Raw genomic sequence first — 26201 nt, 5'->3', positions numbered from 1 at the left:
GCAGTCATTTTAGATTTTAAATTATAAGCTCCAGAGAGTCTTTGCAATTTGATTGCAAATGAACTTTCACAAAATACATATTAAGTATTACTTAATTAGCTTTTGGAATAGTAAAATACCCAGCAAGCTAGTTAACTACTTTGACAGGCAGAAATAGCTTTAGCAAGAATTGTAGTTGCATGGAACCTTCAAATATTTTCTGTTGTACAGTGTCATGGAAGCCAAATCAGCTTGGTAATAGTATTATACCAATATTACACAAGATACTTTTCTCTGAATGTTTTCCTGAGGCATACTTAGCCACATTCATGCAAAAAAGCAGTATGTTTTAGAGTAGTGTGTAGGTATCTTGGTTAGGGTCCCTCAAGTTTCAGAAGGATGTTGCTAAATCCATTCTGTATTTTTAAACTCTGTATTCTTTCTCCCTTGCCATGCAGACAGAAAAGCATAAATAATACCCAGATTCTGAACATTCCAGAATTTCAATCTTCTGACCTATTTGGCAAGCCAAGCTACGTTTGTCAACACCATTAGATGTGATACTTTTCAGACAGACTCCAAACAGCCTTTGTGAGCTATCTATACTTTGCAAAATAGTTTAAAAAAAAATCCTTTCTCCCCCAGGGAGCATATGTTTATTGTGCCTGTGTGACTGTTTCCTAATAAATACTTGCTTGAGGTCTAATTAGATTGAGTGAAACATAAAACACAAGTAAGAATATTGTAAAGATCTCACAGATAAACCTCTCTTACATACTTAGGACCTGCTTCTGTGATTTACGCTAGTATTAACTAAAGTGGAATTTGAGTGCATTCCCAAATGCTTTACTGAATCGAGGTTTATATTCCCACAAAATTTGCATCTGTCAAAAGTGTTTTTAAAATGGTAGGTGAGATTGTAACTGGCAGGGGGTGGGGAATGGTGGGGATTGAGGTGGTTTACTGATCTTGGCGTTGATTCTCAGCCCGTTCTCTCATCTGCAGTCTTTAGGTTTTCTCAGTGTTCTGGGCTAATCTGGAACAAAAGTGCAGCAGTATGGGATGTGATTTCAAGCTGAGATTGGTTCAGTCCCTGTTCAACCTCAGAAATACAACTTTCTTCTCATGTCCTCAAGATAGTCTTAAATGAACTAGTCAAAAGTAGAAACAGTTCAAGTCTGCAAGTAGTGAAATTAGTTTTCATTTTAAATATTAAAAAAAAAAAAAGTAAATTATTAATCAAGAGAAAGTTGTGTTAAATGAGCCTGCTTATATTAAATCAGGCATCTAGACTCTGTTTTTCTCTTAATAAGTGTGTTTTGGCCTCTTGGGCCTGCATGCCTAGTTCACTGTGCTGCTTTTGTACTGCAGAACCTATTTATTTTCTGTAGTGACTTTGAAGTGGTGGGTATGGCTCCCCTGAGAGTGAAGTATTGCACTTGCACAGATCAAGCATTAGTGCAAATACAATTATATCTCAGGAGCTGAAGTTACTCACTGCTTTCAGCATTTTTTGAAAGTCCCATCTCGAAATCTGTTACTGTTTTCATAAGCATCTTTTGAAGGTCTGAAGAAATGCAAGTTTTCTTGGTCCTGTTGCATAGTCAACCGACTCTACCCTTTGCTGCTGTTGGTTCATAAACACATAAAAAAAATTTCTTAGGCTAACATACCAACTTCCAGACAAGATTGCTGTTCTGCCCTGCTCTCCCCCATTTTCTTCTTTACCAAACATGGTATATTTATTAGTATTATTAGAGTCTATTTCCCTGAACATTTTTTACATTTGACATAAGCTGTAGTATCAGAATTCACATAACTGTGTGAATTCTGTTATGTGTCACTGGCACAAATACAAACCCCAGCGTGACTAGATCAGCTCTTCTACCTTCTGAGAAAAATGCATTCATTTAATTGGATTCAGTTTGCTTGTGGAGAAAATCTTGAGTAAGATTTCGAGCAAGGGCCTTAAAAGAGAGGATTTGTATTCCTTTGTGGAAGACGATCATGCATTTTTCTCCATAATTGTGTAAGTTTGCTCTGCTTTTCTGTGAGTTTTCCCCTTTACTGCCCTGTAGCTCATTATTAGCAAGGTTTCAACAGCAAAGAAACAGCAGCAATGTTTCAGTTATAAATTGCTTTTAGACTTTATATAGCATGAAGAATTATTCAGGATGTTCTCAAGGTAAAAGACACTCTGCAATTTCAGATAACAAAATTACTGTTAATTTTTAATCCATGCCTAATAATATTGCGGAAAGTGAAATGTAGTTATCGGTAGTGAAGGTAATAAAGCTCTCCCAAAATATTAAGCAAACTGATAGCTTTGAAAAAGTCAGAGGTAGCTTATTACAGAGAGGGAAAATAATAATTTCTGGTATCAGCTGACATTTTCCGGCTGAGTTAGCGTTGGTCAAAGTGTACGTTTACTCATCAGATAAATAGTTTTCACTTCCTTGCGTATTGTAGGTTAGAAGGAACCAGCAGTACGTGCGGGTTGGAGGTGGTTGTTTGTGTGGTGTAGGTGGGGTTGCTCTCCCTTGCCTTTAAGGGCTGACCTGTGTCCCCACAGGGCAGGTGACGTGCAGGGGCTGGAGCCAGGGAGGGAAGGGAGCGTGCCATCAGGAAGCCGTGGCACCTGCCCGTCATCTGCTCGGGGCTGCCTGCACCTACCTGCGTGCCCCTGTCACGCCTGAGCAGGAATGCAAGCTGCACATCTGTCCAGGCTGTCCCTGGAGAAGCAGATGGCTATGTGTAACTTCGGAGAAGCAAAAGTGTTTCCTGAAATGACCTAATGAGACATTTGTAGGTGAATGGAGAAAAAAAAGATAAAACAAGCCTTTAGGCATATGGTTGCAGTGCTTTGTAGGGCGTACTGGAATTTTTCAAATTACCGTAGTAGAAATGTTCATCTTGAAGATATCAGAAACAGCCAGGCTAACCAAGAACTGATTTGTTCGCTTTCTTTTCAAGTGTATTCTTGATTGACATTATCATTGTCCAGGGGTTAAAAGTCAAGATGGTGTCCGGTTCCTATCTATTGCTTCCTCTATGACTTTGGTCAAATTGTTCAGTTCTTTCTTGTATTTTAGTTTTTACTTGTAACACTCATGCACCAGTAGTCTCAATAATAGAAGTTCTTTAGCCAAAAGTGCTGTATAAATGTGAATTTTTAATATATTCTTAACATTAATATTGATGTCACACATATATTCTCCGCCCCTTCACCTTTATTTTGGGATTACTTCCTTTGATGATCACTGTTATAAGTGTTACAAGTGAAGAAACAACACACAGCGACAGTAAATACCAGATGTGTAAAGGTGGTTGTGTGTTACCTCCAAACAAAATTTATGGGGAGATTTAGTTAATTGGTTTAGGAATCTAATCAGTGTGTCTAGTGTCACACCAGCACTAGTAGGAAGCACATGCACATTAACTAAAAAGGTGTGTTACATTCAGCTAGGCTGCTATATATTCCCCTGATAGATTTAAAAGAAGAGGCATTCAGTTCCTTGCCAAATACGAAATTATGTATTGGTTTTAGCAAGGGCAGTTAACGCATACCCTACTTAGCAATAGTTTTCTATTTACTTTCTGTGTATAGGATACAGAAATACATCTTGGCAGAAAATATTTCTATGCTAGGACTGAAGTTCCATAAGTTCCTACTAAAGTCAGTGAGAGCTTTACTACTGAATTTAACAAAACCAGAGCTATGCCAATACACTTTTGAAAAACCATCCCTCAATCTGATCAGTGTTTTTTACTTTTTAGCAAAATTATACAATTGTATGTTGTATTTGTATACTGAGGCTTCAACACAACAGAGGCATACATCAGTCTAGCAACAATAGCAAGTAATATTTTTCAGTTATAGGAGGCTGAAAGCTTAGTGGTTCTGCAGGAAGTTTATTTTGGCACAGCACCTTGTGCCAAACAAAATAGGTACCTTTTGTTTTAAAATGGCTGTGGATCAGTTCCTGAGTCTGGAATGTCAGTGAATGCTTATTTCATCAGGAAAGTGCCTGCAGAGTCCAATGCTGGCTGAAGTGCTGAGATCCCATTTTGGCTTATTACAGAGCATGCATTTTCTTTTAAACAGCATTCTTCTCCATGTTAAGTACACCTTTAAAAATGGCCAAGTTACTCTCACAGAAACTGTTTGCCTGTTTATATTCAATTTGCTCTGACAGTGCTGATACAAGAAAATGTAGAATATTACATGTACATAATGTTATTTTCTTTAAAAACTTTATTTGTAGTCAGTTCTTGAATAGCTCAGAAGACCATCTTTATGCAAGTTGTGTGCACCAAACAAGGATTGTCTAATTTCACTGTATGTGTTCATCTAAACTACAGCATGGGGTTGATGTTCTTATGCCAAAGGTAGCAACTTTCAAGCCGTGTATGGCAGTTTTTCGTTCTGAAAGAAATAGGTGTTCTGGAAGTGGATACTCTATTGCAGGTTAATTACAAATCAATTCCTAGTATCCTGAACATACCTGATCACAGGTTGCGGGTTGGCAGTTCCTTTCGTAGGTCATCTGAGATACTGCTGCATTGATTCATGGTTTGAGATTGTAGTGAAATAAAGGCAGACCAGTTCTTTGTTTCTTCCTCAACCCGTGGACTTAACACCTGGAAAATTCCTTAACCAGAACTGTTTACCTTGGACCATATCACTTCAAAAGGTGAACCGTAGTGTCAACAATCTTATTGTGCAGCTGCTTTGCAATACAAAGAAACCCCAGGAGAAAAAAAACCCCAACAACAAAACCTATATTGCACTGGCAAATAGTATTAATTTTCCTGGAATTCTCTATACTAACCATCTTGGTTCAATGACAGTTCTATTTGAAGAGCTTATGTACCAGACATGACATTAGTAACAGTTGTCATGGTGTTTCTGGGAGCTGCAGAGCTTCAGTCATACTAAATTTTGCCTCATCTAATTCTGCTGAAGTTCACTGGTCTTTCTGTTGGTTTCAGTGGGAAATAGATCAGGCCCTTAAAAAGTTTGTACTCAAAACAGCTTAAGAGAGTGAATGGCCATACATTAGGACAATCAAATAGATCTTGAACATCTACTCTGACTCTGGGGAGAAAACAAAACTGATTTTTTAAGTTTGGCTAATTAAGCCCTGGGCAGTTGTAGCAGTGAACTCCCACCTATCAAAATTTCTTTGTAGTCACAATGATGTCTTAATCCACAGCAACGGTTTCACAGCAGACTGTGAAAAACGTCCACAAGATAGGCCACCAGACAGCAGCACACTGAGCAGTTGCGTGCCTAACCAGCTATCATTTGCCAATACAGTCTGCGGCTGTGAAAGGACAACACTGCATTAGCAAAGGTAGCCAAGCACACTCAGCTGAGTAGTTGTGTTGGTGGCAGGATTTTACTCCTAAAACTTTGTTCCATGGACCAGTCCTGTGATTAAACAAAGGGAAAGGGCTTGGGGTAAGGTGTGGATTAGGACTTTAGATCAGGAGTTTGGTCAAGTTGCAGGTGGTGGCAAATGGAGCCCCTCATTTTAAAGATTTTGGTAAAGGAGCTAGTCAGTGTAGAGTAGAATACAGAAATATATAGTGAGTGTCAGAAAGTAAGGGAGTGGCAGAAGTTTGATCTTTGAAGGCCTACAATGGAAAGTTACTGGAACTAAGAGAGGGAAGTGACCTTTTGTACATTTTTTAAGTTTTTCTCCATGTCCCCTAATAACTTTTGAATATGTTGGCTAATTTCAGCCACGTTTGACAGAGATGTAGGAGTCTGAGAGAAATAAGTTACTGCTGATTGTTTTAAGTAGACAGCTGGGGAGAAGGAGAAGGCACTCTAAATTGCCCAAAAGAAGGAAGCTTTAATGTGACATCACATTATTAGGGCATCCATGTGAGAGGGAGACATTGCTACAGGCATGGGAAAAAATTTCAAATAATTACTGAACCATTTCAGATGGCAGTGACATAGCACATACAGGAGCCCATCAGTTCCTGGTGCAGACGTACCAGGAGTCTGTCAGCAGTTTGTCCCGCATCAGGGACAAATTTTATTAGTTGCAAGGCAGATGCAGCTACCAATACTTCCCCTTCTCGTAATTTCACAAAATTTAACTAATGTATGGGGAAAAAAAAAAGAAAAAAAAAAAAAAGGAAAGAAGACGTGATCATAAGAGTTTTCAGAGTCCCAAACAAATAAAATATATTCTGCTACCAAGTAAATCCAATATTATCTATATGAGGGAAGGTGAGAAGGTTTAAAGATAAGTATGTCACCAAAAACACAAGTACGTATTTAAGACAGTAAAAATTAAAATCCAAATGAATTCATTCACTTTTGTAGAAGGAATGTGGCTGCTAGCCAGGCTACAGTCAGATAGTTAGCCTGATGAGTATAACTCAAAATTTATGCAAATGTTCTGTAAATGTCACATGTAGTATGGACTGTTATTAGCCCAGTAATCGCTTAGATCACAGTCGAGCAGTTGTGGCTAAAATAAGAAAAGTAATGTTATTTTAATCTTTTTTGCAGGTGCTAGTGTGCTGTCCATTACATAACTGTGTACAAATAAGCTGACGGGGCTAAACTTTTTAACTGGTGATATTCATCATCACAGAAATGTCATTTATGCTGGGTTTTGTTGTAGATGTGATTAAGAGCTCTGATAAAGGCTGATATTTTTGAAAATTAAACAAGAAATGAGAGCAATCTTTTTGGACCTGAAGGAGATTTTTATCTGATTGCAGATTGGTTAGCAGTAGTACTTCTGTGTCATTATTTTGTAGGCTGCTTAAAGGTAAAAGCTATTTTGAAGCTTTTTTTTTAGGTTGACTTCATTGCGGTTTTTGGCTTACTGTAAATAAAAGTGTTGTTCCACAGAGAGGTATCATTTTACATCAAACTCCTGATAAAACCCGGTAAATGAACTTTCCTCAACATATAAACACTAAACAATTGGGTTGTTTACTGCTAAATATTTACTGCGAGACCTTAGAAGTGTTTAAAAACTGGTTTTTCTAGTTTCTGTTGCAGCACATGCCCTCCCAGGATCTCTTTTCAATCCCCATTTTCCTTTGCACACACCTTGTTTAAGCAGGAAGAGCTTAATTTAAGCTGTAATCTTTTATCAGAATAAACCTTAGTCCTGTTTTCAAAATAACTGGTGCTCCTGTCCCCCCTCAATTTGACAGGTCGAGGAAGGAGGTGATATACGACGCTCCCAGCAGCCTATTGCTTAAAGCTGACTGATGCCAAGTAAATGTACTGTTTCACCAGCCCATCTCTGTAGGATAACACTCCTTAATTTTACCACCGTTGCACCAGTTTAGGTTATCTTTGCTCAAGAACAGAGCATATAGTTCCAGTGCACAGAGGTTTTAGACAACTTACACTGGGAATTTATACTAATGGCCGAAGACAGGAAGATCTGGAATTCAAGAAGGGACTTCCCATTGCAGAGAATTTAACTTTAGTGAAGTTGTCATCAGTTGACAGTTCATCTCTTTATATCTGGAACACAATGTGCCTTACCTCTCCCAGGCAAAGCTAAGCCTTACTGTTTTAATGACAAGTTCCTGAGATAGGATCTACCTGCTGCCTTTATTGCTCAAGCATAAATTGCCTATTGTTAAATATTTGATCATTTAAGATACAAGTGGGTTTGAGGGAGGTAATGTAAGAAGTAGTATATTGATAATATACTGACTGAGTTCAAATGGATCTAAGAAGAAGCGGTTAAACTAGGAAAGTACTCAGATTTTGATCACTATGACTTGAATTTCAGCAGTTTATTGCTTGGGTCAAATTTCATTGATTTTTAGTTATTGTTCTTCAGTTGATTAATTTGAAATTAGCAAATACTAACCTGTCCTTGAGTGTTGCGTTTTCCTTTTCATAACAGAAACAGTACATTCTTTTGAGGGTGGGTGGGGAAGGGGCAGGGTGGAAATGCCTTATGTAATTTTTACGTTATTTCTTTTTAAATTTGTATTTCAAAATGTTAGCCATAGTCGTATCTTCTGTATTCAGCTCAACCACAGGAAGAAGGCAATAGATTAGGAAAAAAATTAAATGCATAAGAACAACTTTAACCTAAATAACAATTATTAATACAAATTTTTTTCATTGAAAAAGTGTGTCCCCAGAATATTGTTGAAAATTCTACCAGAGGAACCAGTTCCTAAATGAAATGTAGTATTTAGTGCATTGAGATACAGATGATGTGTAAAGTAGCACAAGAACTGTAAAATTATTGTAATATTTCTACCTTTCTCCTTGGTTTCTAGAAATGAAGATAGTGAGGCAGCTTTGCAGGTGGGTATGGTTCTGGCCTTCATTTGTGTCTGCTGACATCTGGCATATTCAGATACTTGCCCTTACATTTCAAGTGTAGTAGAACATCTTCATCCTTCTAACAGAATTTGAACTCTCTAAACTCCATAGAGTGGTGAAGGAGTTGTGGGTTTTTTTAGTATGTTCCTGAAAATAGGCTGTGCAGCTTTCAAAGTGCATAGGATAAAGTTTACACCTGTATCAATATATCACTTGTGACTCCACAAAGACTCAGAGGACTAATAGTATTTCCTTAAAACATAAGGGTATTTTTACATCCTGATTATTTTTTTATTATTGCTTAATTAGATGTAATTTGAACTGGAAATTTGCATTTCATGTACAAGATCCATCTATTTTTCTTCCTGTAAGTAAAAACTCTTCAGCAGGATATAGTCTCTGGGTCTAGATTTGCAAACTGCTCCTGTGAGCGAACGCTTTCCTTCTTGCAAAGCCTCTTTCTGTGGTCAATGAGGACGCACATGAGCACAGAGATCAGCCTGAACTTGTGGTCCACAGGCTAAAGCCCTGTGTTTCTCGAGCAGAAAAAGGCACGAGATAAGTCTAAGATGATGGCTTTTCCAGCAGACATTTCTCAAATTGTTAGAAAAAAACATGATACATCACTGCTGTGGGTGCTGTAGCACTTCTCTTGCTCTTTCCAAGTGGGCTTACCCAGTTCAGCTCAGGCCTTCTAAGCATGGTATCAGTAACCTCTGCTACAATGATACTAGAGGACTGTGAACTTTTGCGTTCTCATCTCGGTCTTCAGCTGATGTTGGCAAATAGAAGTCATCTTTTTCCCCAACCGCTGAGAGGGTGGGGAGCTGCTGTTGGTAGGAGCAGCAGCAGGGGCACGGCGCAGGCAGCTGGTGCAGGGGAGCAGTTCTCACGCACTCCCTGTCTCTCTCACACAAATGTCATCAGCTGGTGGCAGGAGTAGCAGCAGCGGGATCACAGGGGTGTATCTCACATGATTCACTGGGGTCCTGAGTTTATAAAAATAGTAAAAAGAACAGACACAATTTCCAATAAGAAGTAATCTCTAGGGTGTAATGCCCTGGAAGGCAAGCCTTCTTTTCTTTTGGAATTTTCCACTTCTCATCGTGACGTCTTTGCATTGCAGACACCAAGCAGTTGTGAGCATTCCCATGGCAAAGCAAGTCTGTGGTTTGCCATGTGCACAGGCTCATTGCGATAGACTCACTGTGCTTTCATTTTCTTTGTTTTTCATTGCCGGAGATGGAAAATAGAAACTACCCTTTAGTGAATGTATTTCCTGTCTTATTAAAATAAAGAAATCACTGTTGATTGTTCTCACCGTGGTATTGCCAGTATTGATTTCCATTAAAAAAAACAAGCCTTACCTGATATCCACCCCCACCGATAGTTTAGTGCTTTAGGAAAGTTCTGGATTGATATCCCTAGACAGTGAAGTCTTCTGCCTGTAAAACCTGTCACCAGCAACGTTATTTTTTTTCTTTTTAACCAGTGTGTCTCGAGTGTAGTTGAAAAGAGCACAACCAGGGTTGTACTGGTAGCTCAGACTTCATGCAGTTAGGCAGAAGTAACAACTAGCATCAATGACAGTACTACAGTGATCTCCAGCTTAAGGCAGCACTCAAAAGTCCTTTTCTATATTTTACTGTTGTATGCATCACCATCAAAAGCAAAATTTTTCAAATTCTCATGTAGACACTTGTTCTGCAAATGCATATGCATTTGCATATGCAAATACATATTGCACTAACTTGAATAATGTCACTGAAGAAAGTTGGATTAATCACATGTTTGTGTTGGGTATATGCTTAAGAGTTTTCAGAATAAAATAAAGATATAAAAGCTTTAAGATTTATGGCCCAGATGGCATCCAGCATCCACATATAGTATTAGTAATCTGTTCTAACAGCTGTTTTACATCCTTGGTACCAGTGGGATTAAAAAGGACAGTAAAAGCGTCTTTGTTAATAAATGACAAAAAGGTATGAATTAATAGTCATATAGTACACAGCCATTAAATTAGAAGATGGGAAATTTCTTGCTGCAGATGACAGCATTTACTTTTTTCAGCAGATTAAATACTTGTTTTCATTATTCTTCATGAAAGATTGTTTTCAGCAATTAAATCTTTTGGCACTATCAGTACTTACTGATAATTCAGTGACAGAAGATACTGATTTGTATGACAGGGAATTTCAGTCTGGTTTTGTACAGATCTATAATAAAGAGGCTATTGGTGATATAAATCATACTGATATAAGTTTGGCCAAGTTTGATTCAGTCGGTTGGTGTGCTACTGTCACTCGTGGCCTCTATTGCTAATTGTAGCTTGACGGGTCCATTTTCCTTATAGCTTAAGAGGAAAACTTTACCGCTTGTCAAAGTGCTCTAAGGTATTTTACTGAAGATATTTAAAGTTGAATTTATTGTTGTGTTGAGAACAAGACCAGGGTGCGTAAATTCTGAAAGAATTCCTTAGCTGGATTAGTTTACAAAAAAAAGGGAGTTTCGAGGATTCCCGGCAGTTCTTACTCTTTGTACTTCCTGCTCATAAAGTCTGACTTTGTGATCGCAAACCGAGCAGATTCCATTTTAAAGCTTGCAATGATGTGGACTCATTTCCATAGCAGGTCTTAAGATTTGATCAGGTGATCAGAAACAATCTGGTTAGTGCAATATAAGAATCTCTGAGCTGCAACATGATCACTGGCTGTGTGCACTCTTACAGTCTGCTTTAGTACAAATAATACTGGCTCACTTAAACCACATTCCTCTTTCAAGTACCTTTCAGCGTTGTTAAATAATTTGCAAAAACCTGCTTTACTTGCAGTTATGAGTGTGCATGTAGTTACCAGTCTCAGCTGGCAAAATGATAGCTTACATCTGGAGGTAATAACTTCCTGAAACTTAATAGCCCGATCCCACACTGAAAATACTTTATTCTAAAGGAAAGGGAGAAGGTCTCCCTTACTCAAGTATGAAGTGTCACAGTCAGAAAAGGATGAGCCTTTCATTTTCTAAATGACTGCTCAAATTAGTTTGTGTTGTCTGCATTTTTCTAGATGTCAGTGGTTGTCTTCAGTTGTCTGTATTGGGTGAATTTCAAGTCCTGAGTGTAATGTTGGGTCAGTGCCCGGGTGGCCAGCTTGATGCCTTTCCAGGAATCACTAGAGGCAGAAAAAGTTCTTCCCAGAGGGCTCTGTACCACCCTGCCTGGTATCTTTTGCCTGCATCATCATCTCTAGGTCCTCTTTTGCTTTTGCACTGTAGAAAAAACAGCTAGTGGAGGTACACCTCATACCTTCAAGTCGGCTTAACAGAACCCTACTGCCCTTGTCTGTGGTTAGGGGGAACCCTTATCACAGAAGCCAGTTTCGCGTAGTCAAATTATGCAACAGACTTCAGCTCATTGCGTAATAATACAGAAAACCTAAGTCCTTGACCAGGTTCTAGCTGTATTCTCCAAATGATTTATTGTGTTTGTCTCTTTTGGAAGAAGCTTTGTAGCTCTGTGTTGCTAGCAAAGGTTTCCTGGTTTTGTTATGTGGACCTTAGGGAGGAAAAAGTTCTGATCCAGTAGTACAACATTTCATGTTGTCTGCTATTACTTGTCATTTTTTTAAATAGGGCACTGATGCTGTATGTGCATACCTTTAAGGCTTTTGGGGATCTTTCAAGGTGTAATATGTTGTTGTTAGTAACAATGGGCCAACCCTTTTCATTGCATTTCAAACAAACAATTCACAGCTCTTCAGGAGCTAGGGCTAAGACAAATTTGAGCCACATTTTTGTCCTTTCTGTTCTGGACTATTTTGGATGCTATTCCATTCCTGGTATAACTTATACTGTAAGAAAAACTGTACTGTAACAGCTGCCATGGATTACAGTATTGATGGCGACACTGTTATGAATCCCTCCTGGTCCTGACAGACTGCTTCGGTACAAACTGTGGAAAAGGCATTCCCTACTGAGGAGCTTTGTACTGTTTACACAATACTTAAAATCACAGTTTTCCCCATATTGGATTCAAGGCTTTTATAGTTTGCTATGCTCTGCCACAGCAGGATGTTAAATTCACCCATGAAGTTTACTTTGGCAGTAAGTTTTAATTGTCTTGTTGAGTTTCTCATTTTGCATTTTCTGGATGTTGTCATACCATTCCAGTATTTCTTCTGGAGACATCCATCTTGGAGTGAAGTAATTTGACTTTCAGACTACAGTCAGAGGAAATTTTAGAGTGTTTAAAATAAAAGCCTGGGCACAATAAACTTTGTTCTGTCAAATCTTGTAATTCAAATGATCTTTAAGTGCTGTAACGTTTCCCAGTTGATCAAACTGTGGAAGGTCAATGGATCACTGTACATATCATTTTATACTCCCAGTTCATGTTTTGCATTCCACTAACAGAATTCTTTCTGGGGAACTGCAAATGCTTGAGAAATACTATGGACAATAGCCATTTATTTTGTCTATTCATTTTCATTTTGAATGTTATCCATCTTAAAAACTTGAGTGAGATGCTGTATTTGTTAAAACAAACTTCATTTCTTTCACTTTATTGAATGAAACTAGATACAGAATCCTTTGATGAATTCTACTATGCAATAGAGGACCATCATTGTCACAGCTTTGGGACTGTTTATCATTTGCTCTGCTGTTTGTGTGGTTATATGTGATGGTAAGATTATTTGTGAGGTGTACCTTTTTTCTTTTTTCTTTTTTTTGTGTGTGTGTGTCCATGTGTGTTAACAGCTTGCACAAGTGGACTCGAGAGCTGTACATCTTGGCGCCGTCTTTGTTCGTGGCCTTACAACTTTGCTCATGGCCAATAGTACCTGTGGCTTTCCATTCAGAATGGATGATTTGATGCCTTGGGAACAGTTTGATGGAAAACTTTTTCAAGAGAAATACCAGCAGTCGCACCGAGGTTGCTCTTTGGAAGAGCTTTTGGAAGGCAATGTGAGTAATTGCATCCTCTTAGACAGTTCTATATTCTTTGAAAAATGTACCTGTCCATGTTTGGTTGTTGTTTTAATATTCATGTTTACACTAGTGCCCTTTCTTTGTATTTTTCCTCTCTTCCTTATTCCTTTTTGATCCTCTCAACCAAGAAAACTAAGAAGGTAGAAATACTGAGACTGTGAAGGAAGCTATAATTTTACTTCTATTTTTTGTTTCCATTACTCAGAAAATAATATAAGGCAGTGTCAAAATGGTTGTCGATTTCAAGACATGAAAATGCCTGGAATGGTTTTCTAGTACTAAGATATTAATGACATCTTTTTCCAGTAAGAGTTTAGGCAACATATTAAGATTGTTTTTAAATAAGCATACTGGGTGTAATTTTTCAAGTGTTTAAGAGTGATATTTTTAAAGATATTAAGGAACCTAAAGTCTGAGATGAAGGTTTGGTGAATTCAAAGAGGAATTGGAAATCAGAAGAAGGTATATATCTAGGTATTTTTTTAGAATCTCACCAAGCACCTTCCTGTACCTCTAAGTACTTATTAAGTTCTCAGTCCCACTTTTCAGAAGCTGAGGATTTGTGCAATTTGAATGCTATGTTACCAAAAAAACAGTGTGACTTAAAACATGTCTGCCCAGGCAAGGGCAGGGAGATATCAGCAGAGTCTTTCTGGGGGTGGGCCATATCTGGTTCGTGAGGGTGGCATCACATCCAGGCTCAGACGTAGGGTCTGCTAGACTGGGTGCAAGGCTGTCTTAATGCACTAGTGAAGCCTCGGACCACACCTGGCTTGTGCCCCACCAGCACAGAATATGTGGAGAGATGCTCGGGTAGATCTGTGCTCTTCTATGTAGATAGCTCTTGAGACCTTCAATTAATGTGTCTCTTTTCAGTGTGGAACTGAAAATCCTGTATTGTTTAATGGCTTTTGAAAATTTTACTTTTGAAATGTTTTTACCTGCTGTTACATATATAACTTGAGGTTAAAATAAATAAAAGTGATTACAGAGAAAAAAGTTTTTAGGTTTGAATGATTTTAATGTCAATTCAATATCAGTTGTTGTATAATTAGTTTTCTTTTCTAATTTTGTGTCCAATTACATACCATCCTAATCTGGAGTGATGAGTGGAACGTGTGTGGGTTGGTGGTATGTATGTGTTTTCAGCATGGAGGAGGAGGATAATCCTTTCCATATGGAATCAATCATATGATTGGGACTATAGCCTCTATCCAAATCCTGTGGTTCCCATTAATTGGTCCATTGATTTCAGTAGATTTTGGATTGGGCCAGTGGTTCATCCAGTTTTTTGCGTAGGACTTTTGCAGAACAATAGAGGGTCTACAGAATAAATGGGAAAACGTAAAACTATACAGATCTATGTGAAATTGATACTTCTTTTCTATATAGGTAGAATTCAGGTTAGTGAATAACTTTTACAATATGTATCTAGATCTGTACAAAATTTATATTGGCTGAGAGGTATTTTTAAATGTGTTAAGTAGTATGTTTTAGCTAACACTTGAAAATCTTGATGTGGTCAGGTTAAAGTTATATTGTAACCTGTCTTAGAAGGAAGATGAAGGCAGATGCTTAGATCCCTAGAATAGAGTTGGATATTTGCTTGATCAACTAAAATATCTAGGTTAGGGTTTTTAAAAACCTGATACTTTACCCAGATAAACTGTTCTGTTGTGGGGAAAAATTGTCTAGCCCTGTGAATTTTTGGAGTAGTTTAAATATCTTTTTATTTTTTTCAGTGCAATTTTATGGTACATATATGGCAGAGATAGCTTCCAGACTAATAAAATAGCTTTCCAGCTTATCAGTTTGAGGCAAGAATCTGTTTTTGGGAGAATTGCCAAGAGATGCCAGTTTAGCTGGGGACACTGGCAAGGCAACAAGCATATGTGATTGGTTTTTCCTATTATTATAAGTTCAACTTTAATAAATAAAACTGGTACTTAGTTCCTGGCAGACCTTAATGTATTGCTGGAAGCCAAGATCTTTCAGCACTTGTTTGTTAGCAATCTACCCTTGAGCACCGTAAATCTAATCTGATGATAGCGACAGCATTGTATTCAGAAAAAGTTATTCTACATGGGATGTTTTGTTACAGAAAAGATAAGTAATAGGAAAAAGTTACTCCTTTTGGTGTTTGATGCTTGTCTCCTAACTCCTAATGTCCCTTCTCTATGACCTGGACAGCTACATTACTTCAGGGAGTTCAGGACATCTCAGAATCAGTGTTGTTTTGATTATGATGGGCTTAAATACAGTTAATAGCTTTATGAAAATTACAATAGAAATACAATCTTGGTTAAATATTTACACGTAATCCAGAAATTTTGAACATTTTAGGGTTTGCTTCCCACAGATTCTTGTACCAAAAGAAGAAAATATATGAATTAAATGCAGTTGATGTATTTGTGGGCAAGTTTTTGTGTAGCTCAGCTCTTTGTAGCCTAGCAGCTGTTAAAGATAAAAAATGCAAAGCTTCTGATAAGAATCAAAAATAGAGCCATCTTGTTTTTTTTTAAAAATATGCTAAGCTCATATTATACTAGTTCTCTGTTTTTAATAACAGTAATCATATTAGTTTGTTTATCCACACAGAAAATTGGATATAATAGTCTCATAAAGCAGTGAGGCAATGATATTATCACTTTATTAGCCTTTTTATTGTGCTTCTCACTAATGAGTATGTTCATGATCAATTTTTTTAAATTAAAACCAAATTACCTAATGGGTTCAGCAAAAGTGCTATGTTTTGTCCTTTTCTGATCATGCCTTTCATCCAACCTTCATAACACATTCTGAATTTATTCTCCCAAGAATACAATGAAAGGTTTTTCCCGTTAGTGGGTGTTCTTCACATACTGTACTCAGTTCGTGTGGAGAAAAAAAAAATCTGTGGGTTTTGCTTAAGGCTCTATAAAGAGGTTTGTTAACTGAAAAAATGTGCTGGGAAAGTTCGCGGGAGGCTTCAGGGATTCAGACTCTCTCTAATTTAAGAAATTAGTTGCTGCAGTCTTGCCACCTATTGAATTTTTACCTTATGCTGTAATCCTCTCCCCTCCTTGCTGCTCCCCCTCTGCCTTGGTGGTTACAAAAAGGAGTTGTCTTCCTGTAAAAATCAGTTCAGCTTTATGAAAATCACAAATTATGCTATTGCTCTAAAATCTGTCTTTTCATAATTCTTTTCAATTCAATGTGTACTACTGCCCACATGCCCAGTACAAATCAATAAAAGAGAGAAAGATTCTAAGATCTGACACTTCTTCAAAGCTCACTGAAATCAGTGAAAGTTAAGGGTATATCACATCTCTCAGTATTGTGTCTTTAAATAGCTTCGGTTTGTCCTTTTAACAGTAGAACTTTTCATCACACCACAAGGTAAACATTATTATTTAATTCCTCCATTTCTCCTGAGACTTGCTTATGTTTTATCAGTCAGGAGTTGATGCTGATGTATTACTATTGTTTTAAGTTTTGTTTCTAATGTATGAGATTAAGATACTTTGATTTTCACTGGTGTGTTTCCCTTGAGTTTATCAGTCCTTGTCTGGAGGCTTTAACCATCTCTGCCTGAGGTATTGCTGATAGAAGTCTAGTTAAGTATATCTACAGGTGCAAGTTAATAGAATAAGAAGGCAAGTGATTTACAGATGTGAGCAGAGAAGAAAAACAAACTTCACTGAGAAAGGGGAAAACATTCTTTCTGCACTCCTAATCATCCCTCCAAGGATTCACTTTCAATATAAAATGTTTGAACGTTGTTTCCTGAAAAAATGCGAACCAGATCTACCACCTTCATATATGTATGAGTGTGGCTAAGAAAAGTCTTTTAGTTGTTGTATATGTGAATGATCTGTGCTACACCTGAAGAGAGAAAAGCAGAACAGTCATTAATTTTTAATCCCATTGTCTGCAGGAGTCTTTGTATACACCCTTCCAGAATCTGAAGTCTTTCATTTGCAAGGTTTGCATGGCGAAGAAAAGAACAATACAGAGCAGACCAAGAGGGAATGCATTTATCACAGGTTGGCATTGTGTTAATTTTCTCACTAAAGTCAGTATATTGATGAGCTCAGTTATCCTTCAACAGCAGCAGGATTTACATACACATCCCATCAAGCTAAGTAAATCGTAAGGTCTTTCTCCAAGAAACCAAAGGAGAGATCTGAGAAAATACTTCCTGGTTTTAGGAATTCATTTGAATTTGATTACCTAAGTTTGGATAGAATAATATTTCCATCTCGCTACATAGTTAGTGAGATCTATGCAGTGAATACATTTCACTACAGAAACATCACTGCTATTTACTTAGTGACTAAAGTTATTTTTATAGGAGGAATTAGATGACTCAGAGGTTTTTTTCTTCCTTTCTCTCAGGGGAGCTATTTTAACATTGATAGTTGAAGGTCTGAGTGAGGCATTGGAGAGAGAATACTTCTTATTGGACTGACTGATATAGTTCAAAATACAAGAGAGTTTTTGGGCAACCTGGAGAACAGCTTTTTTTTGCCTAAGACCTTGCTTTTTTCCCCCCAAACTTTATGGCTTCGTTTACTAAAGACATTTGTTTTCCCCAACTGATCTGCCTGACTTCCAGGGAAAAAAAATCTAAAAGGTTTTCAGCATCGTTGACAGATCAGCCTGAATGTTGAGGCTTTTGAGGCTTTGAAATAATTTACACTGAATCTCAGTGTTTATGCTTGTATTATGTTTATTACCTGCTTAATACCTGATCAATTATAATGTCTGTGAGGATAAAAATTACCCCTCCAGAATTCCTTGAGCAAATTACAACAGACAGAATGATTTTCTGCTAGTTCAGTACTTAGCATTATGTGACAGCAATACTTGTGATGTGGTACTACACCATACTGGTGCTGGACATTCAAAACTAAGGGTATCTGTTGGTGATTTATGATACCAGACCTTGTTAGCATCTGCTATTGCTTGAGAGCTGTGCTTAACATTTTAATTATGATTTGTGATTCCAATTTGGACAGAGATTTCTGTTTTGTTTTAATGACTACAGTCTCCAAATCTGTGTCATAAAATTTTGATCTGGTTTCTAAATACACTTGTTAACAGCTTGTAATCATGATGTGCATAGATGGAAATGAGGACAAGAACCATGCTTATTTGGCTGACTTTAGTTTGGAAAAATCATGATTGTGCATAAGTATTTTGGCATAAAACTAAGAGATGCTGTCTCTCTTTTTCTTCATTTAATCTTATATACAGTCAGAGTTGCTTAGTAAATACTGTTTTCCAGGAACACAACGAAGAGAATTTAATCCCAGGTTCCAACAAACACATAGAAGTTCTTTTGTTCCTCCATATCATAACCAGATGAGGGGATTCCTATGGAGAAATCCTCAACCACAAGGTAAAAAATGTGTGCATATGTGAATATTTGGAATTGTCTCTATCAGCAATATAACACCTCTGTGTCTATATGCAGTGCCCTGTGGCTACAGCAGTCAGTAACAAAACTTGTATCAGTTCTAGTTCTGTACTACCATTAGCAAAAACTAACTCTGCAAGGTGAGGTAGAGTGTAGCATTATAATCTGGAGTCATCTTTCACTCACAGTGTTCTGGGAAAAAAAACTTTCATGTGGTATTTAAACTTTCCATGCTTGGTCTCAGCTGAACTGTGTCTAAAATTGTAATAGTTCTAAAACAAATTGACACGGCTGCACAGAAATGTCTTTCTGAAGTCTTTAGCTGCAGAGCTTACCTCATACTTCAACAAAACACTTAAGCATATGAATAAAGCTAAACGCATTCTTAAGTGGTTTTCTAGATCAGGGTCTCAGCTTCCAGATCATTGCCTGAGTAATAGAAATGCAAGTTCTGTCTTGTCATTAAACTTAAGTCATTCACCAATCTCACTTCTTGAACGGAACAGACATTTCAATGAAGCATCACTGTGGATAACACTGTTGAGCTGACATAATTCAGTTTTACTTCCTCATTAGTATGAGTTAAAGCATATACACGCAGATTAAAGAAAATAAGCAAAAGGAAGAGAAGTGCCTAAGAAAGACCAATTATTTTATTAAGTCTGCAGAGCCTAAATTTCTTCTCTGTTTCTAGGTGAGGTTTTCAGAGAATATTGGTGATGTGATTAGGGAGGATAAATAATAAATAAATACAGTAAAATCTTTAATGTGTTTCAACTGCCACTGTTGTAAGCTTGAGAGTGAGATACTATCATTTGATTCACAGATAAGGTTGTTTGATCGTATATATAAAATGTAATGCTAAAATACAGAGTGAGTATGCTGACCGTGAGCAGAACCAAAACAGGTCATTGTTACTGTGACCATCTCAAGAAGCCTGCTACTCAGGGGTCAAATCATCTCTGACCAGCTCTAGAGATCTTATAACTAGATGTATTCCACAAAGTGTGTTCCACAGTAACTGTGCTGAGCTGTGTTATAAATGTGTTTCAATTATTAAAACATCTTGGCTTCTTCTACACTAGTCCTATTTACTACCCTCAGGACGCTCTTAAAACATGATCCCGTAATTGCAGTTAAATTGCCTCTGTTATAAGTAAAATAGATTTATTGGAAAAATATATCTGTCCTTACAAAAGAGCCCTACAACGTTTTAGAGCTCCTCTTAAACTGATCTGCGAAGATGGCTTGTTTTGACAAAGTTTCTTATGCCTAAGTTTGCTAATATTAAGACAGGTATTTGGGTTGCTTCATTATGTAGCTGTTGTCTCTGCTACATGTGTGTGTCTCACCAAAGAGAGAGAAAAAAGAAGAACAAAAAAGTAGCAATTTTGTGTTCCATGATAGCTGATGTGATAAAATTTCCTAGTAGTATTACTGCTATCTGTCTATCCCATCCTTTATATACCTTCCCGTGGTATACTGTTATGGTTCCTGCTGTTGCATATTATATAGAAATCATTGGATTAAATGCATTAAAAAGTAATGGAACAGTAACCACGGGACCCGTATCTTCTGTGGCAGGAGTGTACCTAATGATTAGGCAGCCTTTGCTCTCTCTTATCAGTTAATGTTTAAGAATTTCATGACAATGTCTCAACTTCAACCGTGGAGGAAAGAGTGCCTCCACCCAGAAAGCATAAACCTAAGAAGCACTGGTATTTCTTTGAGGGGATGGTTTGAATCCCCTCAGGCAGAGCAAGAATTGAACTTAAGCATCCCTCATTTTATGGTGAATACTAACCACTCATCTGTTGTAATTAACATCTCATCCTCTAGCTGTATTTTGAGAGGAGGGAATTCATCTGTGGGGTTTCTGGGTTTTCAGGGGGTTGGGGTTGTTTTTTTTTTTTTTTGTTTGGTTTGATTTCATTTATTTAAGTTCTCTTCATAAATTTCTTGGCTGTGCATCACAAATGGAGAGTGCATCCATGTAACTCAGAGCAGGACATCTAAGCCTCACAGGGAGGTAGGTTTTCCCTTAGTGTTTCTTATTTGTTAATTTAGAAGACTTTCTATTTAGCACACTGACTTTTGTGTATCCCATTCTGAGTGTCTGTCTATTCTGATGCTTATTAAACACACCATAGGAGTCTAATTTAAAGCTAAGGTTAAGGCTTCTGTGATTGAGATATAAAACTTTGCATTCAGCACTTTGTAATCTGTGTGCTTTGAGTTTAAAAGTCTTGCCTGAGGTAGCATAGTTGTCTGTAATAAAGCATGACTTCATGCATTCTAGGTTCGTGGCTGAAACACCACACCACATGCCGTATAGCCTATTGGTAGACAAAACCTCATTAATCAGCAGTTAAGACCACTAATACATTGTTTTGAGTCACATTGTTACCTCATTCTACAAATAGCTAAAAATAAACTGAGCACTAAGAACTATGGAAATCACTATTGAGTATCATGTGTCTGTCACTCTCTTCAGCAGTCCAACTGATAAACACTTGAGATTGTCTGTCAAAACATACAAGTTACCACCTAGATCTAAATCAACATACAAAAGATAGCAAAAAAAGAAAATAAAGAAGTAAGTCTAACCTTATCTATGCATTGTCATATATACTTTTATAGCTATATTTTAAAATTTCAGTGATTTGGACAATGGTTCTCATACTAGTATTTGAAAACCTGTCTGAAAATTGAGCTGAAGATAATTGGAAGGAGACAGGGGAGAGAGTCTGTGGGACTGGTTGTAACAGCTACATCAATGGTTGAAATCAAGGATACCCTAATACATTAGAAATAGTGAAAGGTATTGACAAGGGTATAGAATTTCTGCCAGTGATACGGTAAACATCAGCACTCTCTGTACGATGGACCTAGAGGAGAGATGAGAACATAATGAGTAAGAGCTGTCAGAGAGCTAGAAGGAATGGATGATAATTTCAGCTACCAGTCGTGTACTACCAGGATCATAAACAGTGAGATGGGGAAATAGTGAAGCATTTTGACAATTTCATGCTTGCATTTAGAAGTTGTTGGGGGTCAACTATATTCTGCCTAAGAAACTTATGTTCTCTCCAAGAAAATAGTTTTGCTTTCTTTGTTTCTATCCACCTTTGCCTTGTTTTTCTTCCATCTCTCTGTTGGAAAAGAAGAGAAAAAGGGAAATGAGCTGTTTTAAAGAATTCAGTTTAGAAAATATCACTTTTTCAAAAGTGATTTTTATTTTAAAACAAGGTCTTGAGAAAAGCTTTTATGGAAAATTGAAAGCAGTTTTTTCAGGGGAAAGGAAAGATGAGTGTCAAGGAAAGATAGGTTAAAAATAGAATTGTTGGAGGTACATCTCACTCAAGAGAACATCTTTTGCCCAAGACCAAAGGGAATTATCCAGAATCCCATTTCCTCATGGAATGTAATTGCATCAAAAGAGTACATTCACTTCAGTCTTAGCACACTGCTAACCATGTAGCTGAACATAATACAACTGTACTGAAGGATCTGAGTTTGTAGCAAGTTTTCATTTGCTAGGTATTTAATCAAGGCTTCCACACTCATGTTGCGTACTCTGTGTTCAAGCATGTTTCTGGTAAATAGGATTTTGATAGAACTGTAACATAGGTGGGACTTTTTAGAACTTCAGTGCTGAAAAAAATATTTCATTTAGAGTTTGAGTACTACTTTGCTTACAGGACTCTGTAACTAAAGCAGTATTGTACACAGGCACACTTAAACCAGTATGAAAATGTTTGTTAATGTAGTGTAGCTCTGGTTCTAAATAGTGTATTTTCCTTTCCTGAATTCACACAGTCTGATCTACCAACCACAGTGTATGACCTGTACGATTCACTATCCCAACACATTAATTGGACTAGATTTAAAAGTTACAGTGGCCCAAGAGCTTTAAGAAGAGCAATGCCACCATGGACTTCATCCTCCAACATCTCAAAATACTAGCCGTAATTATACACCAACTTGAGAGGGACATGTTCTTTTTTCAAAATACGTATAAAAGTAATTTTTCTTGCAGACTAGCCAAATAAGCTTTTGTTTTCCTGCTTTAATGTTAATTAAAAATGTTTAATTTCTTTTCTACCCTCTCCAGGTAGAGAATATGGATCAGGACATCCAGACCGGAGGAGAAGATTCCGCCTTCCTCCTCGGTAAAGAATACACGTAGCAAAATGAGATGATGGGAGAGTTACCATTGAGATAATTTTTGTCCGTGAGAGCATCTTTTTATGAATTTTACAAAGTAACTGAACCATGTGACTGCAGAGGAAATCACTCAAAGCTGAGGCTATTCAGCTTGTTAATCACTTTTCATGTTAGGTCTAAGCTTGCTATGAGACCGCAATCAATAAAACTGAAGTTAAAGAAACCAGCTGAAGCACAGTAGCATCCCAGTATAGCTACACTGTTTTGTCCATTTGACACTGGGAAGTCTGAAGCGTTTTTACAACATCGTGAGATATTCCTGACTATAAGTTTTAAGACTTAAACTGTAAGTTTTGCATATTTTTGCTATAGTTGTGTATTTTACAAGAGTTTGCTCACCATGAATAATGTGGCATACCCATGCTGAATTGTGGTTTGTGTCTTCGTTGTGGATTATATCTTTATCTTAAGCGTTATACCATTGTTATTGAAACCTCTTGAAAAGTTTGAAACGTGACATTACTGATGTAAACATCATCTTCCAGTGAAACAAAATTACTTCCTGCAAAATGTGGCGCTTCCTTACAGGAGCCAAAAATTGCTATTACTTTTGGCACTTCTCGTTAAGCAACATTTTTGTATCATCTCAGCTGACTGTGTGGAGTGAACCACATCACTGCTGAGGAGAGCAAGAATCTGTCATGTTTTACTTCTGTAATAAATAATACTTACGAGAACTAAGTATTTTTTCCTGTCCAGAATTCTAATTTAAACTCTTTTCTTCAGAATTATTTTTTTAAAACTGATATATTTCACTTTGTGATTCATTTTCAGTGATGTATGGATTTCTTTAATTATAAAATTAATTCATTTTAAATAGAGTTAATATAAATAATACTAAAGAAATGTAAAATAACAGAGCACATGCAATTTTTAACAGCACCATAGGATCGTACATTGGTAAATTGGTACCACAAAAGCCCCTCTTGAAGTCATTGTGTTTTTTAAGAAACTGTTTTAGAGATTACAACAGCTTTCTTATGTCTTCCATTTGCATACCCATTCAGTTAAAAATAATCAGAGGTACTTTACTTAATTAGTGTCTTCAGGGAAAAAAAATTAGGCAGTTATGTAGAAATCCCATTTTAAATCATGAAGTGTAAAAATTGTACCAGAGGAAAAAAATGTCAACAACACTTATGTCACCTAGAAAGTGGGTGACACACACAGAACCGTGTTTCTCTCTTTACTGATCTGCATCTCAACCTAACTGAAAATTGACTCCATCTATGTAATCTTCAAAAATTTCGTGCTTTCCTTAGGTTTCTAGCAATTTTTAAATGGGGTTGGCTCAAGTGGATATTTATGGAACTGATGGGTTTTCGTCTGTTTATGTGCTTTGGAATGACAGTATGTTTAGTTTTGTACTTCAGCATTTTCAGTACATGAAGTCATATAATATACTCTATTCTTCTCATACAGAAGGTATATGATGAAAGAAAAGTGAAAGCCTGATGTCCTGTTCCTGCTCTCAAAAAAGACTGAGCAGCAGAAAAAGAGGATATCCTAAGATACAGGCAAAATGTTAAGAGCAAGTTTTGAAATCTGATAGAGTTTGCAGATTTCCTGAGAGCATGTTTAGTTACTGAGGATGATGACTATTCCAAACAGTGAGGTCAGTGGTGTTGTGCAGGGACAAAACTTTATATTTACACAGAGAACTTTGGCCTTAATGTTTATAATGTTGGCAAATCCACTCTTTTGGATTATTTTTCTTTTTTGTTTTGAATAATATTGATTAGTATCTTGTTAGTGTAGTTCTCATAATCACTATTCTAGATATGGAAACTGTATCTCAGTCTTAGGCTTCTGTGTTACTGCCAGGATTATTTGTTTTTATAAGCATTTGAAAATTAAATTTATATCTGAAAACTATCTCATCACCCATACTAATAGAGAGTAGCAGACGCTATAAAACTTAATGCCTGCATTAAGACTTGCAGAACTTAAGGTTCAAAATATAAGTGCTGATCTGGATAATTAATACATAGATCGCTAAACCCAGAACACATCATTATGGTAGTTTAATCACCTGCATAATACAGATCACAAAATCTTACCCTGCAACAGGCTGTAACTTCTAAAAATGTTTCAGTGTTGATATTCATGTGTCTTATTTGGCTCCTCACAACTGTTTGTCTTTTAAATTACCCAGGTGACCGTACTCATTACTGGAAGTGGATGAAAATGGATAGGAGAAAAGACACATTTTTATGAAATGCTGTATGTTGAAGATCATAAAAACTTCATCAGTGTTTTAAAAAATGGTAGTAGAAAGGCTCTAATCAGAAATTTATCATGCCTCATCTTCAGTTCCATTTTATTTTGTATACTTTTTTTTCTAGCCTATAGCTTATGGAATGTTGTGAAACAATTATTATATAATTTAGGTTCCAGATAGTATTGTTTGGAGCACTTTAAAAAAACCTTGTTGACACAGATATGAAAAATGGTCATCAAAAAATTATGTCTAAAAATTAGAGACCAGTCCTAGGTGTTGAAGGCGGCTGCAAAAATTTAATTAATTCATCTGGTTCTGTTGTGAAAACTATTGTATCTCTTCTGTTAAACGTTTATGGTAGATGAGGCTGAAAGTGCTCAGTCTCGGACAAAAAAGGGTACTTCTAAAGTGTTTACAGTCATATGATGGTTAAAAAATGTTACTTTTCCATCATGTGGCTTACTTTCTTAGTTTCTCAGTCTCAGAGAATGAGAAAGGGGTAGCTAAAACATTCCAGAAAGTTATAAAATTGGTTTCTATGTACAAAACTGCTACAGCTTTAATATCCTATTATTCTGGGGCCTTTCAGAGGTGAGTCAAATGCATAGTCCTCTTCTGGAATATCTAGAATTCTCCTCCATATGTAGTGAGTCATTTGTAAAACATTTAAGGTTTATGCCAGACCTTACATCTGTCTTTAGCCTCAAAGTAAAGGTGTCAGTGTGAGCCTTGGGCCAGTATAATTTTGGAGGAAATTCTAAATCAACGGGAAACTAACAGACATTTTGAATGCATTCTTTTTTTTTTTTTTTTTTTTCCTCTGAAGTGGCAGTTGTTTGAAGCACACAGGGTAAATTTTTTTCCCTGTTGACATCACTGGTGCATCTTTTGCAGATATCAGTGGCACTGTGATTTCACTCCATCCTGATAAGGTAGTCCCAAGACATCTAAGTAAATGGACGGAGTACAGGTAGGGCAGTCGGGTATCTCCTGTGTTAATTTTCACTGGTCTATTATTCATCACACAGACTTTATTACTACTTTGTAGATAAGTGTGT

At 37.0% G+C, this 26201-nt stretch overlaps 1 protein-coding gene across 2 annotated transcripts in view; it reads left to right on the top strand.

The window, feature by feature from the left end:
• FAM120B (family with sequence similarity 120B) overlaps window positions 1-25279 on the top strand; it is a 50410-nt gene extending 25131 nt beyond the window's left edge. Inside the window, exons 6-10 of one of the 2 annotated variants that reach the window (XM_010562692.1) lie at window positions 13064-13270; window positions 17211-17319; window positions 18564-18677; window positions 22810-22867; window positions 25078-25279. In XM_010562692.1, coding sequence (XP_010560994.1) covers window positions 13064-13270; window positions 17211-17319; window positions 18564-18677; window positions 22810-22867; window positions 25078-25081 — 492 coding nt within the window. In that variant the 3' untranslated portion in view covers window positions 25082-25279. Of the gene's footprint in view, window positions 1-13063; window positions 13271-17210; window positions 17320-18563; window positions 18678-22809; window positions 23095-25077 lie in introns of those variants that run through there. The other variant, XM_010562690.1, reaches the window with a different exon arrangement.
• The last annotated feature ends 922 nt before the right edge of the window (window positions 25280-26201 follow it).

The sequence above is a fragment of the Haliaeetus leucocephalus genome, unplaced genomic scaffold, assembly GCF_000737465.1.
Source record: "Haliaeetus leucocephalus isolate CR32 unplaced genomic scaffold, Haliaeetus_leucocephalus-4.0 Scaffold162, whole genome shotgun sequence".
Lineage (NCBI taxonomy): Eukaryota > Metazoa > Chordata > Aves > Accipitriformes > Accipitridae > Haliaeetus > Haliaeetus leucocephalus.
This window is presented reverse-complemented; position numbering and strand designations above follow the sequence as displayed.